We start from the raw sequence: 14186 nt of genomic DNA on the forward strand, positions 1-14186 counted from the left end.
TGAAGAGAACTTGGCAAAAGAGCATTTGAAAAGCCTTGGTGGGGAGATCTCCATAAAAGGGACATATTTTTATTTCACATAAAAGTGTAACATCATGATAAAAATATTTCAGAGTAAAATTATAGGACACCTAGGGATAAGACTGACAAAGGAAGGAATTTCATTGAGAAACAGACTGCTGGAGATTTCAGACATCTGCTTTCAGTGAGCGTTGAAACGCTGCCTGGACTGTTTTTAGGTTTCAGCTATCCCTGAGTCACTTTTTCCGCTGATTTGGTTTCCGCTACTGGATGTGTGTGGAGGAGAAATTGGGAGCTGAGAAACCACAGGCCAGCCTGTCGGCAGTGTCTCCACCTGGCCCCCCCCCCCCCCCCCCCCCCACAATGCCCTGCACTGCACACCAGTAATTTCCTCAAGTCAGTGGGGTGGCAGGTCAAACCAATAATGGTTTTACTCTCATTGCGATTCTGGACATCTGGTTTGTGCTTCATTTTTAGGGAATGAAGCCTCAAGTCCCACAGATACAGGTGGTGGTGGAAGGGGGGTGGGGATGGAGGGATGACTAGCGAGCCTGTCCCTTGTGCCCTAGAACTAGCTGGTAATTCTGGGTGGAGTTGAATTGGTGCACCCACACCGCAGAGGTTAAACCAGCTCCATGGTGGAAAAGCTTCTCGCCTCCCCCCCAGGGACTGTAACACTGAAACATAAATATTGCACTCGGTCTATTATTGGCAGTAAACACTGTTATGGTGAGCTGTCAGTGTGCACAGGCCTAGATAAGAAGAAGGGATATGATATTCCTTGCAAGTAGAGCTTCCAGACTAAGCTGGAGCACAAGAAGTTTTTGTGAGGATCACATTGAGAGTGTTGGTGGCAGAAGTGGGATTAGAACTTGGATCTGCTCTGAGTCTTGATAGTCAGGATTTCAGTGGTGTTCTCTGACTTGGGATGTGGTCTGACCAAACCTGACCTGCGAGAAAGCTTGGTTTTAGTCATTCTTAGCCCCTTCTGAATGCAAAGTCACTAACCAGGAGATGAAAAAGAGTCTTCAGTTGAGGTGGCAGCAGGAATGTCACACTGTTGTTGTTTCACGACATCCATCGAATCCTGCCACTGTGCCTCCTGCTGGCACATAGCCCAGGAATCCCAGACCACTTCCATCTTTGGACAGAGGCAGTAAGAAGATGAAGGGCAAAAACACTGAGTTTGCTTTATAATATATTGATCTGTTATTTTCTGTCTACAGATGCTGCCCTTGGGCCTCTGCAGACGGGAGACAGGGCCTGGATCCAGGAGGCTGGCTCTTAGCTCCTGTGTTTTGATGGTGGCTTCTGCTCCCAGATGCAAAGGGTAGAGGCTCTGGCTTTCGGACACGACTATATCAAAGGCAGAGGACAGGCTGGCATGAGGCTGAGAGATGAACTGAGAACCTTGAGGTGATGGACAGGGTTGAAAACTGGTTCACAGATAGACGACAGATGGGGGGGGGGTGATAACTAGGAGCTCCAAGGGGGGGAGGGTATCAGTGGAGTGCCTTCGGGAGTGGTCCTGGAGCTGGGGAGAGATATGATAGAGGTCTATAAAATAATGAGTGGAGTGGAACGGGTAGACATGAAGCGTCTGTTTCCGCTTTCCAAAAATACTAGGACTAGGGGGCATGCTATGAAGCTACAAAGTAGTAAATTTAAAACGAATTGGAGAAATGTTTTCTTCACTCAACATGTAATTAAACTCTGGAATTCGTTGCCAGAAAATGTGGTAAAGGCAGTTAGCTTAGCAGAGTTTAAAAAAGGTTTGGACGGCTTCCTAAAGGAAAAGTCCATAGACCATTATTAAATTGGACTTGGGGAAAATCCACTATTTCTGGGATAAGCAGCATAAAATGTTTTGTACTTTTTGGGGGACCTTGCCAGGTATTTGTGACCAGGATTGGCCACTGTTGGAAACAGGATGTTGGGCTTGATGAACCTTTGGTCTGTCCCAGTATGGCAATACTTATGTACTTATGTAATTCTGAGCTCTGCAACAGGGTGGACACCACCGAGGAAGAACCCAGAATGAGAAGTGGTGAACTGCCTGGCACGTAGAATTCATTCTGCATTTGTGGTGCGGAAATCCAGACAACTTACACATGTTGAGGGGGTGAGAGGCTGATGTGTAAGCACCAGTGGTTGTGTCTGACAAGCTCTAGATGCTAGATAAGGTGCTGGCCAGAGGAAGAAGGGTGCTGGGATGCTTGGGAAGAGGTATAACCTGCTGAAAAACAGAGGTGATGACGTCCCTATACAGGTCATTGAAGACACCTCATGTAGAATATTGTCTCCAGTTCTCGAGGCTGGAGGGTGGAAACAGACCAGAGAAGGGCTGCCGGTATCAAAATGGTGCAAAATCGGCAACTGAAGCCCTGCAAAATCAAAGAAGGATGTAAATATCTGCTGCCTACAGGAGAGAACAACCAGGGGACATTTAGATATGTCACAGGTATAAACCACTTTATTTATCAAAAATTTTATCTAAACTATACTTCTTTACTATTGGTTCAATATGTTTATAAATCATATTTTTCGGAACCTCAGCATGGGGGTCTGGCGAACAGTGAAGTTCAATATCACTAAAGACTTGCCCCAAATCGTCACTGGTCCCTTATTTTGTTCAATTGATTATTCAGTTTTTTAAAAATATTATATTAACTTGTGAGAATCTTCAACATTCATAAGTTTTCATTTATCCCCAAATCATTATTGTACTCAGCTTTGCTTTGCCAGCGTCAGCTGCGGGGGTTCTGATATCCGACTTGCTACATTTTCGCCGAAACGTGGCTTTTTCCAAGGACTAACCCCCCCCCCCCCCCCAATTTTTTATGCCTGCCATACATGCCGACCACTTATCTTCACATCTTCCAGCCATGAGGAAACGATTTGGTCTGAAGGTCACGCTGAGCGGTGCCCCGAGCGGCTGGGCGATGAGAGACGGTACCTTTGAAGTGCTACGGTTGCTTCCCTTGTCTGCTGTTGCTTCGCCAGGGCAGCTGTCGCACCTCTGTCTAATACATTTGGGACCAGTTGCCACAGGTTAGACCAGAATTGCCGCTGCAGGCTGGATTATATATTGTGGGCTGTAGAAGAACTAACATCTGAAAATATGTCTTTGTGGAAAAGGTGGTGAACAGCTACCCAAAAGAGACAACATAAGAACGAGAGACCAAGTGGATCAGGGGGCTGAGACCCAGGGAAGCCAGGTTCAAGTGCCACTGCTGCTCCTTTGCAGTGGCGTACTAAGGGGGGGGGTGGGTGCTGCCCACCCCGGGTGCATGCCGCTGGGGGGGGGGGTGCCGCGCGCCAGTCAGCTTTCTTGTTTCCATGCTCCCTCTGCCCCGGAACAGGTTACTTCCTGTTCCGGGGCAGAGGGAGCATGGAAACAACGAAGCTGACCGGCGCACGGCACCCCCCCCCCAGCGGTGTGCACCCGGGGGGGGTTCTTTCGTCGGGGTGGGGGGTTGACGAGGGGGTTCGCGCTGCATTGGGGGGGGGCAGGGCGCATCGGCGACCGCCCCGGGTGTCAGCACCCCTAGGAACACCACTGCTCCTTTGGGCAAGTCATTTAACCCTCCAGTCCCTACAGGTACAGATTTAGATTGTAAGCTCTCTGGGGCAGGAAAATACCTCGTGTGCCTGAATGCAACTCACCTGAAATAAGCACAGCAGATCCTCAGTGGTAGGGGATTGAGGGTAAAGTCTGAGATAAGTACAGAGGATCCTTAGCTGTGGGGGGAGTGAGGGGTAAAGTCTGGGGATAAGCACAGAGGATGGTTAGCTGTGTTTCGGGGAGGGGGGGTGGAATGATGGGTAAAGTCTGCGATGGATCTTCAATAGTGAGGAAGTTCTGGTGCTTTGGTAACAGAGATATATAATGGATAGATCTCGTTGGGGCTTTATCTGCACTCAGGTTTGCTGTTTCTTGGAAAGAGAAAGAGCCGGAAATGTGAAGCCCTGTTGGGGGAGGCACTGCATTAGTGATGGACATTATTTATAGTCTTCTGTTAAATTATTTCCTGGCATGTCCAACTTTTTTTTTTCTCTTTGGGACTCTGCTTTAAGCTGGTTTGGCTTAAAGCTCTCACACTATATCCATTACTGACTTTCAAGTGCTGTCCAGCAGATTAAATCCTGAAGCAAAGTCTCCCATGTCTTTAGCAGAGGAATCACCATTCTCAATGTCTGAAATTTGGCCAATGGGATAAACTACTGAGCCCTCCAGTTCTAGAGGAGAGAGGCTTTCTTTCTATCCCTGTGCCCATCCCCTGAACCCTCCAGGAGGTGAAACTCTGGCCTAGATGCACAAAACTCTAACAACCCTTTAACGACAAAATTTGCCACCGTTGCATGCATTATAGGCCTTTTTCTGAAGCCGCTAGCAGATAACGAAAACGGAATGCAAACCAGAAACTACCATTGAAATGTGGACAATTCGCAATGCACTAACCATACCGACGATTCTAACGAATCATTTAACGTGAGAAATTTAGCGAGATCTCAGACCTGTCGCTCAGGCCTGAGCTGTCATCTCCCCGCTCCCTCCTGCACCATAAAAATGCAAGCTGGCAAGTAAAAAAAAAAAAAAAAGTTATATAAAACACAAACCGGTAGTTCCCCACTTCCCCCTGCACTAACCGAAACAAAAAAAAATTCAAATAGATCGGGAGGGGGCAAAGGCGCTCGTCAGGAGCGTCCTGTATGGGCGCCCTTGCCCCCCCCCCCTGAGATCGCCACTGTTTCCCGCTTCAGCCGGTTTTAATAAAAACAAATCTCCACATTTTCTCATCCCTGGTCCCGCTCCCTTCCTGTGTTTCCTGTCCCTTGCTCCAGGGCTCCACCTCCCGCCATCCTCCGCCTCCGCCTCCACCCCCTTGCCCCGCCCCCCTGGGATCGTCGCCGCCGCTCCCACCCTCCACCGGACCCCCCCCCCTCCGCATTACCGTCCCACGCAGCACCTGTCACCTGTATGTGGAGGCGCTGCACAGGATAAAACATCTGATCGACAATTGCTTCTCCCTTCTCCGACGTCAGTCTGTGGTTCCTGTGCCCGCCCTCCATTGACGTAAGTTGCCTACGTAGATAACTAACGTAGGTAACTTACATCAATGAGGGCGGGCCCAGGAACAACAGACTGACGTCGGAAGAGGGAGAAGCAATTGGTGATCAGATGTTTTATCCCGTGCAGCACCTTCGCATACAGGTGAGAGGCCCTGCACGGGACGGTAATACGGAGGGGGGTCCGGTGGAGGGTGGGAGCGGCGGCAATGATCCCAGGGGGTGGGGCACGGGGGCGGAGGCGGAGGATGGCGGGAGGTGGAGCCCTGGAGCAAAGGACAGCGGAAGCGGGGATGAGAAAATGTGGAGATTTGTTTTTATTAAAACCGGCTGAAGCGGGGAACAGCGGCGATCTCGGGGGGGGGGCAAGGGCGCCCATACAGGATGCTCCTGACGAGCGCCTTTGCCCCCTCCCGATCTATTTGGATTTTTTTTTGTTTTGGTTAGTGCAGGGGGAAGTGGGGAGCCACGTGTTTGTGTTGTGGTTTTTTTTGGACGTTTGTGGCATGCGCAGAGCAGCCAGCATAACGCTTGGCTGCTCTGCGCATGATTTAGGGGCCCATTACTGACGGGGATTACGATTGATTGATACATTGTACTTCTCGATACGGCAACGAACATGTTTGACCTGTTTTTTTGGTGCATGCTTCAGTTTTTCAAAATCGTTAAGGACTTTAACGATTTAGATTTTTTTTTCACGTTTGATGCATCTGGGCCTCTGTATCTCTGGCTCCATCCCCTGAGCCCTCCAGTCCTAAAGGTAAGAGGTGTTATCTGTACTCTTTACTTGTGAGCTAATTTTAGCGTCCTACTCCTGGGAGTGCAGAAGTTATTTAGGAGACACAGTTACAGATCTAGTAGAACAGTGAATTTTGCGCTGAATCATGCCTTTGTTTCTGGCTTTCACATCCATTAACTGTAGCGCCATGTCTGTTGGGTCAAGCTTGGCAAGATGGAGCCATGCTGTGAACTGGGAATGCCGCCGCCCCCCCCCCCCCCACCACACACACACACACCCTCACATCTGCCACAATTCCCTCATTCTGTCTGTGCTCATCAAAAGATTAGATTATTGTAACATCATTTATCAAGGTTGTACCGAGTCATCCGTCAAAAGGTTACAGTCATTACAGAACGTTGGCATGCTCACCGCTCAGATCACGTTTCGCCTTTGCTTGAAAAGTATGCCTGGTTACCGATTCGTCGACGTGTACTTTTTAAACTACTAGTGCTTACATTTCAGTTCCACTGGCTCGGTTTACCTCTTTCACTATTCTGCATTCACCAGCACGTCTCCTATGCTCAGTTAATGATCATCGATTAGTTCTACCAGGCCCCAAAGTTTCCCAACTCGAATCTACCCGTTGCCGCGCTTTTTATTTTGCTGCATCATTTCATTGGAATTCTCTCCCTCTTCACATCCATTCCGAAACCTCTCTGAAAAAAATCCAAAACTAAACTAAGGACATGGCTCTTCACTGATGCTTTCTCTGCCAATTCGGACCCGACTGCATTTTTACTACTACCCTCCGAATGCTGACCCTCCCTCGTCCTTTGCTCTATCCCTTTGCATCTCCATTTTCTCCGTTCTATCCACTTTCCTATAAATTATTCTACTTCCTTTCTTTTCTCAAATCCTTGCATTGTTTTTATTGTAAACCGCCGAGAGCTTCCAGTTAGTCAAGGCGGTGTGGCAAATTCAAATAAACCTTAAACATAATCCATGGGCATAGTTTGGGGGGGGGAGGGGGAGGGGGGCAATTCCCCTCCAAATGAGCTACAGCTGCAGCAGCATCTCTCTTTCCGCTGCCACCACAGCCCTGGACTCTTCCAGTTCTTTCTCTCCTTCCAACCCCGCGGCACCTGGTATCGCTTCCCCCCCCCCTTGAGTCCTCCAATCCCCTGAGCCGCCAGCAACCTCAGCGAGAAAGCAGTATGCATGCTGCTTTAGACCTGCCCCCAGAAGCCTTTCTTTCTCCTTCAACTTCCTGTTCCTGCATAGGCGAGAAGCTGTAGGAGAGAGAAGGGCTTCCAGGGCAGGTCATATTTAGTGTTTTAGGCTTGTGTGTGTGTGTTTTGAATAACTATAATGAATATGTATAAGATGTATGCATGCAAGTAAATATGCTAATGTGCCACGCCCCACCCTTTGCCCTCCCCCCCCCCAAATGAAACTCTCATACTACCAGATAAGAGGTTGGGTGTGATATTTCTGCCCATCCTGTCTGCTTCTCAGAGGAGGAGGTAGGGGACAGGCAAGCCAGTGTATCTTCTTGATAAGATTTTCATGAGTTACTTTTACCTAGTAAAGCTCCCAATATGAATAGCAAAAATAATATATTGTGGAGGGGGGAGGGGAGAGAGAGAATAAAGTAACAGCACGAATACGTTCCCCTGCCACCGTCATTCTCCCTACATGGCACACACACACGCTAACGGTGTTCTGCTCTGCAGGCATGTCCTTGTGAGATAAGAGGGGGCACATCCTACCCTCCCCCAGTGATGCTGCTGTTTCTGAACGATAGCTCACATTTTCTACAATTGTATACTGCTTGAATGGCTTTAGGCAAAGTTGCTTTTATAGATAACTGATTACATGCATACATACATGTGAAACTATTTTTATATTAATAAATGCTGTTTCTCTTTCCTTACCTCTTTTCACCCTCGGTTCCAATCACGCTGCACCTAGCAAGTCTATGCTTCCCCCTTCTGTGACGATCTCTCTGATGTTGGCCACCACTTTCCCCATGCCTTAGCTTTTCAGCCATGATGGGGTCCACGGTGTCTTTCACACCTTTGGACTGGACTGACGGGAGGAGGACATGGGGGGGTGGTGTTCAAGTCCCAGTCTATTCTGAAATTAAAATAAGGGGCGGAAAATTGAGGTTCTGCTCGCCTGGATCTGGGATCTAACCTCTCTCTTTGCCCCTTCTGTCCCCCTGCAGGCATTATGATTCCCGTGGCGGAGTTCAAGCAGTTCACGGAGCAGCAGCCAGCCTTCAAGGTCCTGAAGCCCTGGTGGGACGTCCTGACAGAGTACATTACCGTTGCAATGCTTATGATTGGCGTCTTTGGCTGCACCCTACAGGTAGATGATGGAGGGGGGGGGGGGGAATGAACTGCTCCCTGTCACTGTACACTGTATGTACACCTCAGAAACAGCCGACACTGTCTTATTACACTGGACATCTCAACACAGTCTCACTGAGAGATGCTGCTTCCAACCTCATCAACAGCATAATTATCTACAAGAGCTCATCACTAATTAATTCAATGGCATCACCCTCTTAAATCTTTCCCCCGCATCATTCACCCACATAGATTTCAATGGCATCACCCTCTTGAAAATATCTTCCCCACATCATTCACCCCCATCGACTTAAATGGCGTCACCCCCTTAAATATCTCTTACCCGCATCATTCATGTATAGATTTCAATAGCATCACCCTCTTAAATATCTCTTTTCCCATCATTGACCCCCATAAGCTTTGTTGACCTTCTTAAATATCTCTTCCCTGCATCTGTCACCCACCCCCTCCCCTTGATTTCAGTGGTAGTTAAAATCTCCCATAGAGCTCTGAAAACTAATGAATGTAGATCTTAATGATCTGGTTTTGGGGCTGAGGAGGTGAGTGGGACCGAATTCACACTATGTGTGAACTGAAGCCTTGCTGTGGCAGTGTTTTGAGATTAAACATTAGCTCACTCTATTTATTCCCCTACTTTTCCCAGACAGAAATGAGTCCTTCAAACCAGAAAGTTAAGAGAGACACATATAATTAAAATAAAACAGAGTGAAATTTTAAAAAGTATTATGGTTTTCATTATGAAAGAATTCAGGGGATATTTGGCTGGGATTCAAGATGGCTGACAAATGCAGCCTATGTGGGATGGATTATTAGTGATTTAGAAGGGATAGTAGCAGGCAGGGAGGAAGTGTGAGGTGCCAGAGGGTGGGTCAGTTCTAAAGTGGCATTTCCTGCCTGTGTTTTGTAACAGAAAAAAATCGGTAATAAGCAGCCTCAAATGTTGTTTACTGAGACTCTGAAGTGGAGGAGTAGCCTAATGGTTAGTGCAGTGGCCTGAAAACTAGGTGAACCGGGTTCAGTTCCCACTGCAGCTCCTTGTGAATCCAGATACTAAGAAGTACCTGTATATACTATGGAAACCGCTTTGAATGTAGTTGCAAAAGCAGAGAAAGAGAGTGTATCAAGTCCCATTAACAAGATTCCAGGCACAATGTCAAAGAGTAGCAACATTCCATGTAGAATCCCAAAGAATAGCAAGATTCCGGAATCCCAGCCTAGTGGTTAGTGCAGCAGACTTTGGTCCTGGGGAACTGGGTTGATTCCCACTGCAGCTCCTTTTGACTCTGGGCAAGTCACTTAACCCTCCATTGCCCCAGGTACAAATAATTACCTATATATAAAATTTGATTGTAACCACAGAAAGGTGGTATATCAAATTCCATCCTCTTACCACTTTGTCTTCTCACTGTCCTCCATTTCTCTCCTGTTTTAAGAATTTTGGGGAGGGTTTAACCAGAGTACAGGACCAAGAGTCACCATTTGTGTTCTTTGGGATGCGATGAGTAAGATGGGAGGTGTGGGGGGGGGGGGAGGAAGTTCTGGGATTTAGAATGTGTAGGGGGGAGGGGGTTATGGCCTGCATGCCAGGGGTGAAAAGTCTCAGCCATCCCCACTGAGTCCTTCAATCTAGTGGAAGGAGTGTACATGGGAATTGGGGTAGTGTGTGGTAGTGCTAGGGGATCCCCTAGTGGTGAGTCCAGTACTTGCAAGCGAGGCCTCTTCCGAAATCCATATCTGTGACGCACAGACTTGCACATGCAGCCTTCCTGGAGCGTGTGTTTGCAGGCCTGCTGGGGAGCTGCTGCTAGGTGGGCGGATGCAGACATTTCATGTTGCCCCCAGGCCCTCTGCTCTGGACACACCCATGATTTCTATACTTAGATCTTGTGCATGCACTGTGCAGCCACTGACATCCCTCCAAGCCCATTCCTTTGATCTTTGTAATGACCCCTCTGCAGGGAATAATTAAAATTGTTTTCCAATAAAACAGGCGATCTCTAACAAGGCTGGCACCTTGAGCTGTGTGTGGGGGTGTATGGTTAGGCTATGTAATAATAAACTTTGATAGTTTGTCACCTGGCTTGCTTTCCTCTACTACATAAACTCTGGAATTCCTGTTTGGGCATGGAGAGGGTTTGCGTGTGTGGAGTTTAACTCATACAGTTCAGGTCTCTTCCAGCCACCTCAGAAGCTGACTTCAGTTCCAGTCACACTGTAAGCAGAGGAATCGCTCTTGAACCTTCATTCTTGGTAGCTAAATTTCCCTCCCCTCCCCTCCTCTCAACATTTTAACCCCCACCTGCCCACTGACCAGTTTCCTGTCTTTCCAGCCATGCAAACCTTTGCTGCCTTCAGGTGTTAACTCAGATGCACCCTAAGTTGGCAGCTAGGCCTTCAGGGTTCTCTCCTCGTCTAGGTGTCCGCAGTATCTTGTTTTTTTTTTTAACATAGTGAATCAAATGTTCACGCGCTGTAAACCTGCTGGGCAGAGGCTGCAGCATGTGATATAACATCACTAAAGAAATACCGACTCAATACATCATCAAGCCGTGTTGCATTTGGTTAGTCCAAAGACTGGGGGGGTGGGGCTTCATGCTACTCCGAAGGACACTACTACTACTACTATTTAGCATTTCTATAGCGCTACAAGGCATACGCAGCGCTGCACAAACATAGAAGAAAGACAGTCCCTGCTCAAAGAGCTTACAATCTAATAGACAAAAAATAAATAAAGTAAGCAAATCAAATCAATTAATGTGAACGGGAAGGAAGAGAGGAGGGTAGGTGGAGGCGAGTGGTTACAAGTGGTTACGAGTCAAAAGCAATGTTAAAGAGGTGGGCTTTCAGTCTAGATTTAAAGGTGGCCAAGGATGGGGCAAGACGTAGGGGCTCAGGAAGTTTATTCCAGGCGTAGGGTGCAGCGAGACAGAAGGCGCGAAGTCTGGAGTTGGCAGTAGTGGAGAAGGGAACAGATAAGAAGGATTTATCCATGGAGCGGAGTGCACGGGAAGGGGTGTAGGGAAGGACGAGTGTGGAGAGATACTGGGGAGCAGCAGAGTGAATACATTTATAGGTTAGTAGAAGAAGTTTGAACAGGATGCGAAAACGGATAGGGAGCCAGTGAAGGGTCTTGAGGAGAGGGGTAGTATGAGTAAAGCGACCCTGGCGGAAGATGAGACGGGCAGCAGAGTTTTGAACCGACTGGAGAGGGGAGAGGTGACTAAGTGGGAGGCCAGCAAGAAGCAGATTGCAGTAGTCTAAACGAGAGGTGACAAGGGTGTGGATGAGGGTTTTGGTAGAGTGCTCGGAAAGCAAGGGGCGGATTTTACGGATGTTGTAAAGAAAGAAACGACAGGTCTTGGCGGTCTGCTGGATATGAGCAGAGAAGGAGAGAGAAGAGTCAAAGATGACCCCAAGGTTTCGAGCTGAGGAGACAGGGAGAATGAGAGAGCCATCAACAGAAATAGAAAACGGGGGGAGCGGGGAGGTGGGTTTGGGGGGGAAAATGAGAAGCTCGGTTTTGGTCATATTTAATTTCAGTTGGCGTTGAGACATCCAGGCAGCAATGTCAGACAAGCACGCTGAAACTTTGGTTTGGATGCAAGGTGAGATATCAGGGGTAGAAAGGTAGATTTGGGAGTCATCAGCATAGAGATGGTAGGAAAAGCCATGGGATGAGATTAATGAACCAAGGGAAGAAGTGTAGATAGAAAAGAGGAGGGGACCAAGAACAGAACCCTGAGGTACGCCGACAGGCAGAGGGATAGAAGTAGAGGAGGATCCACCAGAGTGAACACTAAAGGTGCGGAGGGAGAGATAGGAAGAGAACCAGGAAAGGACAGAGCCCTGGAATCCAAGTGAGGACAGGGTATCGAGAAGTATGCTGTGATCGACAGTGTCAAAAGCAGCGGAAAGATCAAGAAGAATGAGGATGGAATATTGACCTCTGGATTTAGCCAGTAATAGGTCATTGGAGACTTTAGTAAGCGCAGTTTCGGTTGAGTGGAGAGGGCGAAAACCAGATTGTAATGGGTCAAGAATAGCATGTGAGGAGAGAAAATCAAGGCAGCGGCGGTGAACAGTACGCTCGAGTAATTTGGAGAGAAAAGGAAGGAGGGAGATGGGTCGGTAATTAGAGGGACAAGTAGGGTCAAGTGAAGGCTTCTTAAGGAGAGGTGTGACCACAGCATGTTTAAAGGCAGCAGGGACAGTCGCAGTGGAAAGTGAGAGGTTGAGAATGTGACAGATAAAAGGAATAAGAGTAGGAGAGATGGCATTAAGAAGGTGGGTGGGAATGGGATCAGAGGAACAGGTGGTACATTTTGAGGAAGAAAGGAGAAGTGTAGTTTCCTCAATAGTAACTTCAGGAAAGGAGGAAAGGGAATGAGGGGAAGGAGAGAGAGGGGAACGGACTAGTGGAGGGAGAGCTGGTGAGGTAGAGAAAGCAAGGTTTATCTTTTGAACCTTGTTGTGAAAGAATTCAGCAAGGGTCTGAGGAGATAATGAAGGGGGAGTTGGGGGAGGGGGCACCTTGAGGAGAGAGTTCAATGTGGTGAAGAGAAGTCAAGGATTAGAGCCAAGAGAGTTGGTCAGTTGGATATAATAATCCTGTTTGGCACGTAAAAGAGCAGATTGGAAGGAGGTCAGCATGAACTTAAAGTGTAAGAAATCAGCAAGGGCCCGAGATTTCCGCCAGAGGCTTTCGGCGGAGCGGGTACAGGAACGTAGGTAGCGGATATTAGAAGTCAGCCAAGGTTGGGGTTTTGTACGCCTTACAGGGCGGGTCATCAAAGGTGCAAGAGTGTCTAAGGCAGAGGATAGAGTATTGTTGTAAGAAGAAACAGCCTCGTTGACAGACGTGGATGGTGCCACAGTAGAGAGGAGGTTTGAAACATGGGAGGATAGAGATGAAGGGTCTATATCGTGAAGATTCCTAGATAAATTAGATAGGATAGGACGGGACTGGGAGGGAGGAGATTTAAGTGTGAAAGTTATAAGATGGTGATCAGAGGAGGGATGATCAGAGACAAGGAAACTAGAAGGTAAACAGTTGGAGGAGAAGATGAGATCAAGACAGTGACCATTTTGATGAGTGGGGGAGGTGGAGCATAGTTGGAGATTAAAGGATGACGTTAAAGCGAGTAACTTGGAAATATAAGAGTTGGAAGGATCATTAGCAGGAATATTAAAGTCACCAAGGATGAGAGAGGGGGAGGAAGGATCATGGAAGAGGTAAGCCAGGCGTCAAAGTCACTGAGAAAGGATGAAAGGGACTTATCAGGGGGACGATAAATGACCGCTATTCGAAGAGGCAGAGGAGAGAAAAGGCGGATAGAGTGGACTTCAAAGGAGGAAAAACAGTGAGATTGAGGTGGAAGAAGGGGTTGAAATCTGGAGGAGGGAGAGAGAAGTAGTCCAACACCGCCCCCACGGCCAGCAGGGCGAGGAGTATGTGAAAATAGATAACCGCCATGGCACAGGGCTGCGACTGAAGCAGAGTCATCAGGGCAGAGCCAGGTTTCTGTTATGGCGAGCAGATGGAGGTGACGCGAGATAAAGAGGTCCTGGATATAGAGGAGTTTGTTACAGATAGAGCGGGCATTCCAGCCCCCCTTCTGCCCCACAGTCTGGCGGCCGTGGTTTGAGATGCTGGACATGTGGTGCTTGTTGGCCCCCTTGCAACAGAGTCGGCAAAGGAAGAAGTTCAGAGTGGACACTTCCTAGGTTCTGGAGAAGGCCAGTCTGTAGACTCTGGCCAAGGAATAGATGAGAAAGGCGATAAAACCCTAGGTGGTTAGAAAGTACACGACTGTAGATATGAGTACTGTACTTTCATATCAAGTTGCCTAAAAAAATGCCATAAAAGCAACTACTGTATAAAGGCAAATAGATGCTTATATATGTTTATAAACTAGACTTTCAGAACGATTTATACCTACCCTGAGGAAGATATAAATGTTTGGATGCACTCTATGCGTATACAGAAGGATTTCTAAATTGAAG

General features: G+C 47.8%; 1 protein-coding gene across 1 annotated transcript in view; it reads left to right on the top strand.

Moving 5' to 3' along the window:
• Positions 1 to 14186, top strand: part of LOC115464326 — a 96234-nt gene that overhangs the window by 19215 nt on the left and 62833 nt on the right. Inside the window, exon 4 of the mRNA XM_030194715.1 lies at positions 8039 to 8181. Within this exon, the coding sequence (XP_030050575.1) occupies positions 8044 to 8181 (138 nt within the window). The 5' untranslated portion in view covers positions 8039 to 8043. The remainder of the gene's footprint in view (positions 1 to 8038; positions 8182 to 14186) is intronic.

This window comes from Microcaecilia unicolor, chromosome 3, assembly GCF_901765095.1.
Source record: "Microcaecilia unicolor chromosome 3, aMicUni1.1, whole genome shotgun sequence".
Taxonomy (NCBI): Eukaryota; Metazoa; Chordata; class Amphibia; order Gymnophiona; family Siphonopidae; genus Microcaecilia; species Microcaecilia unicolor.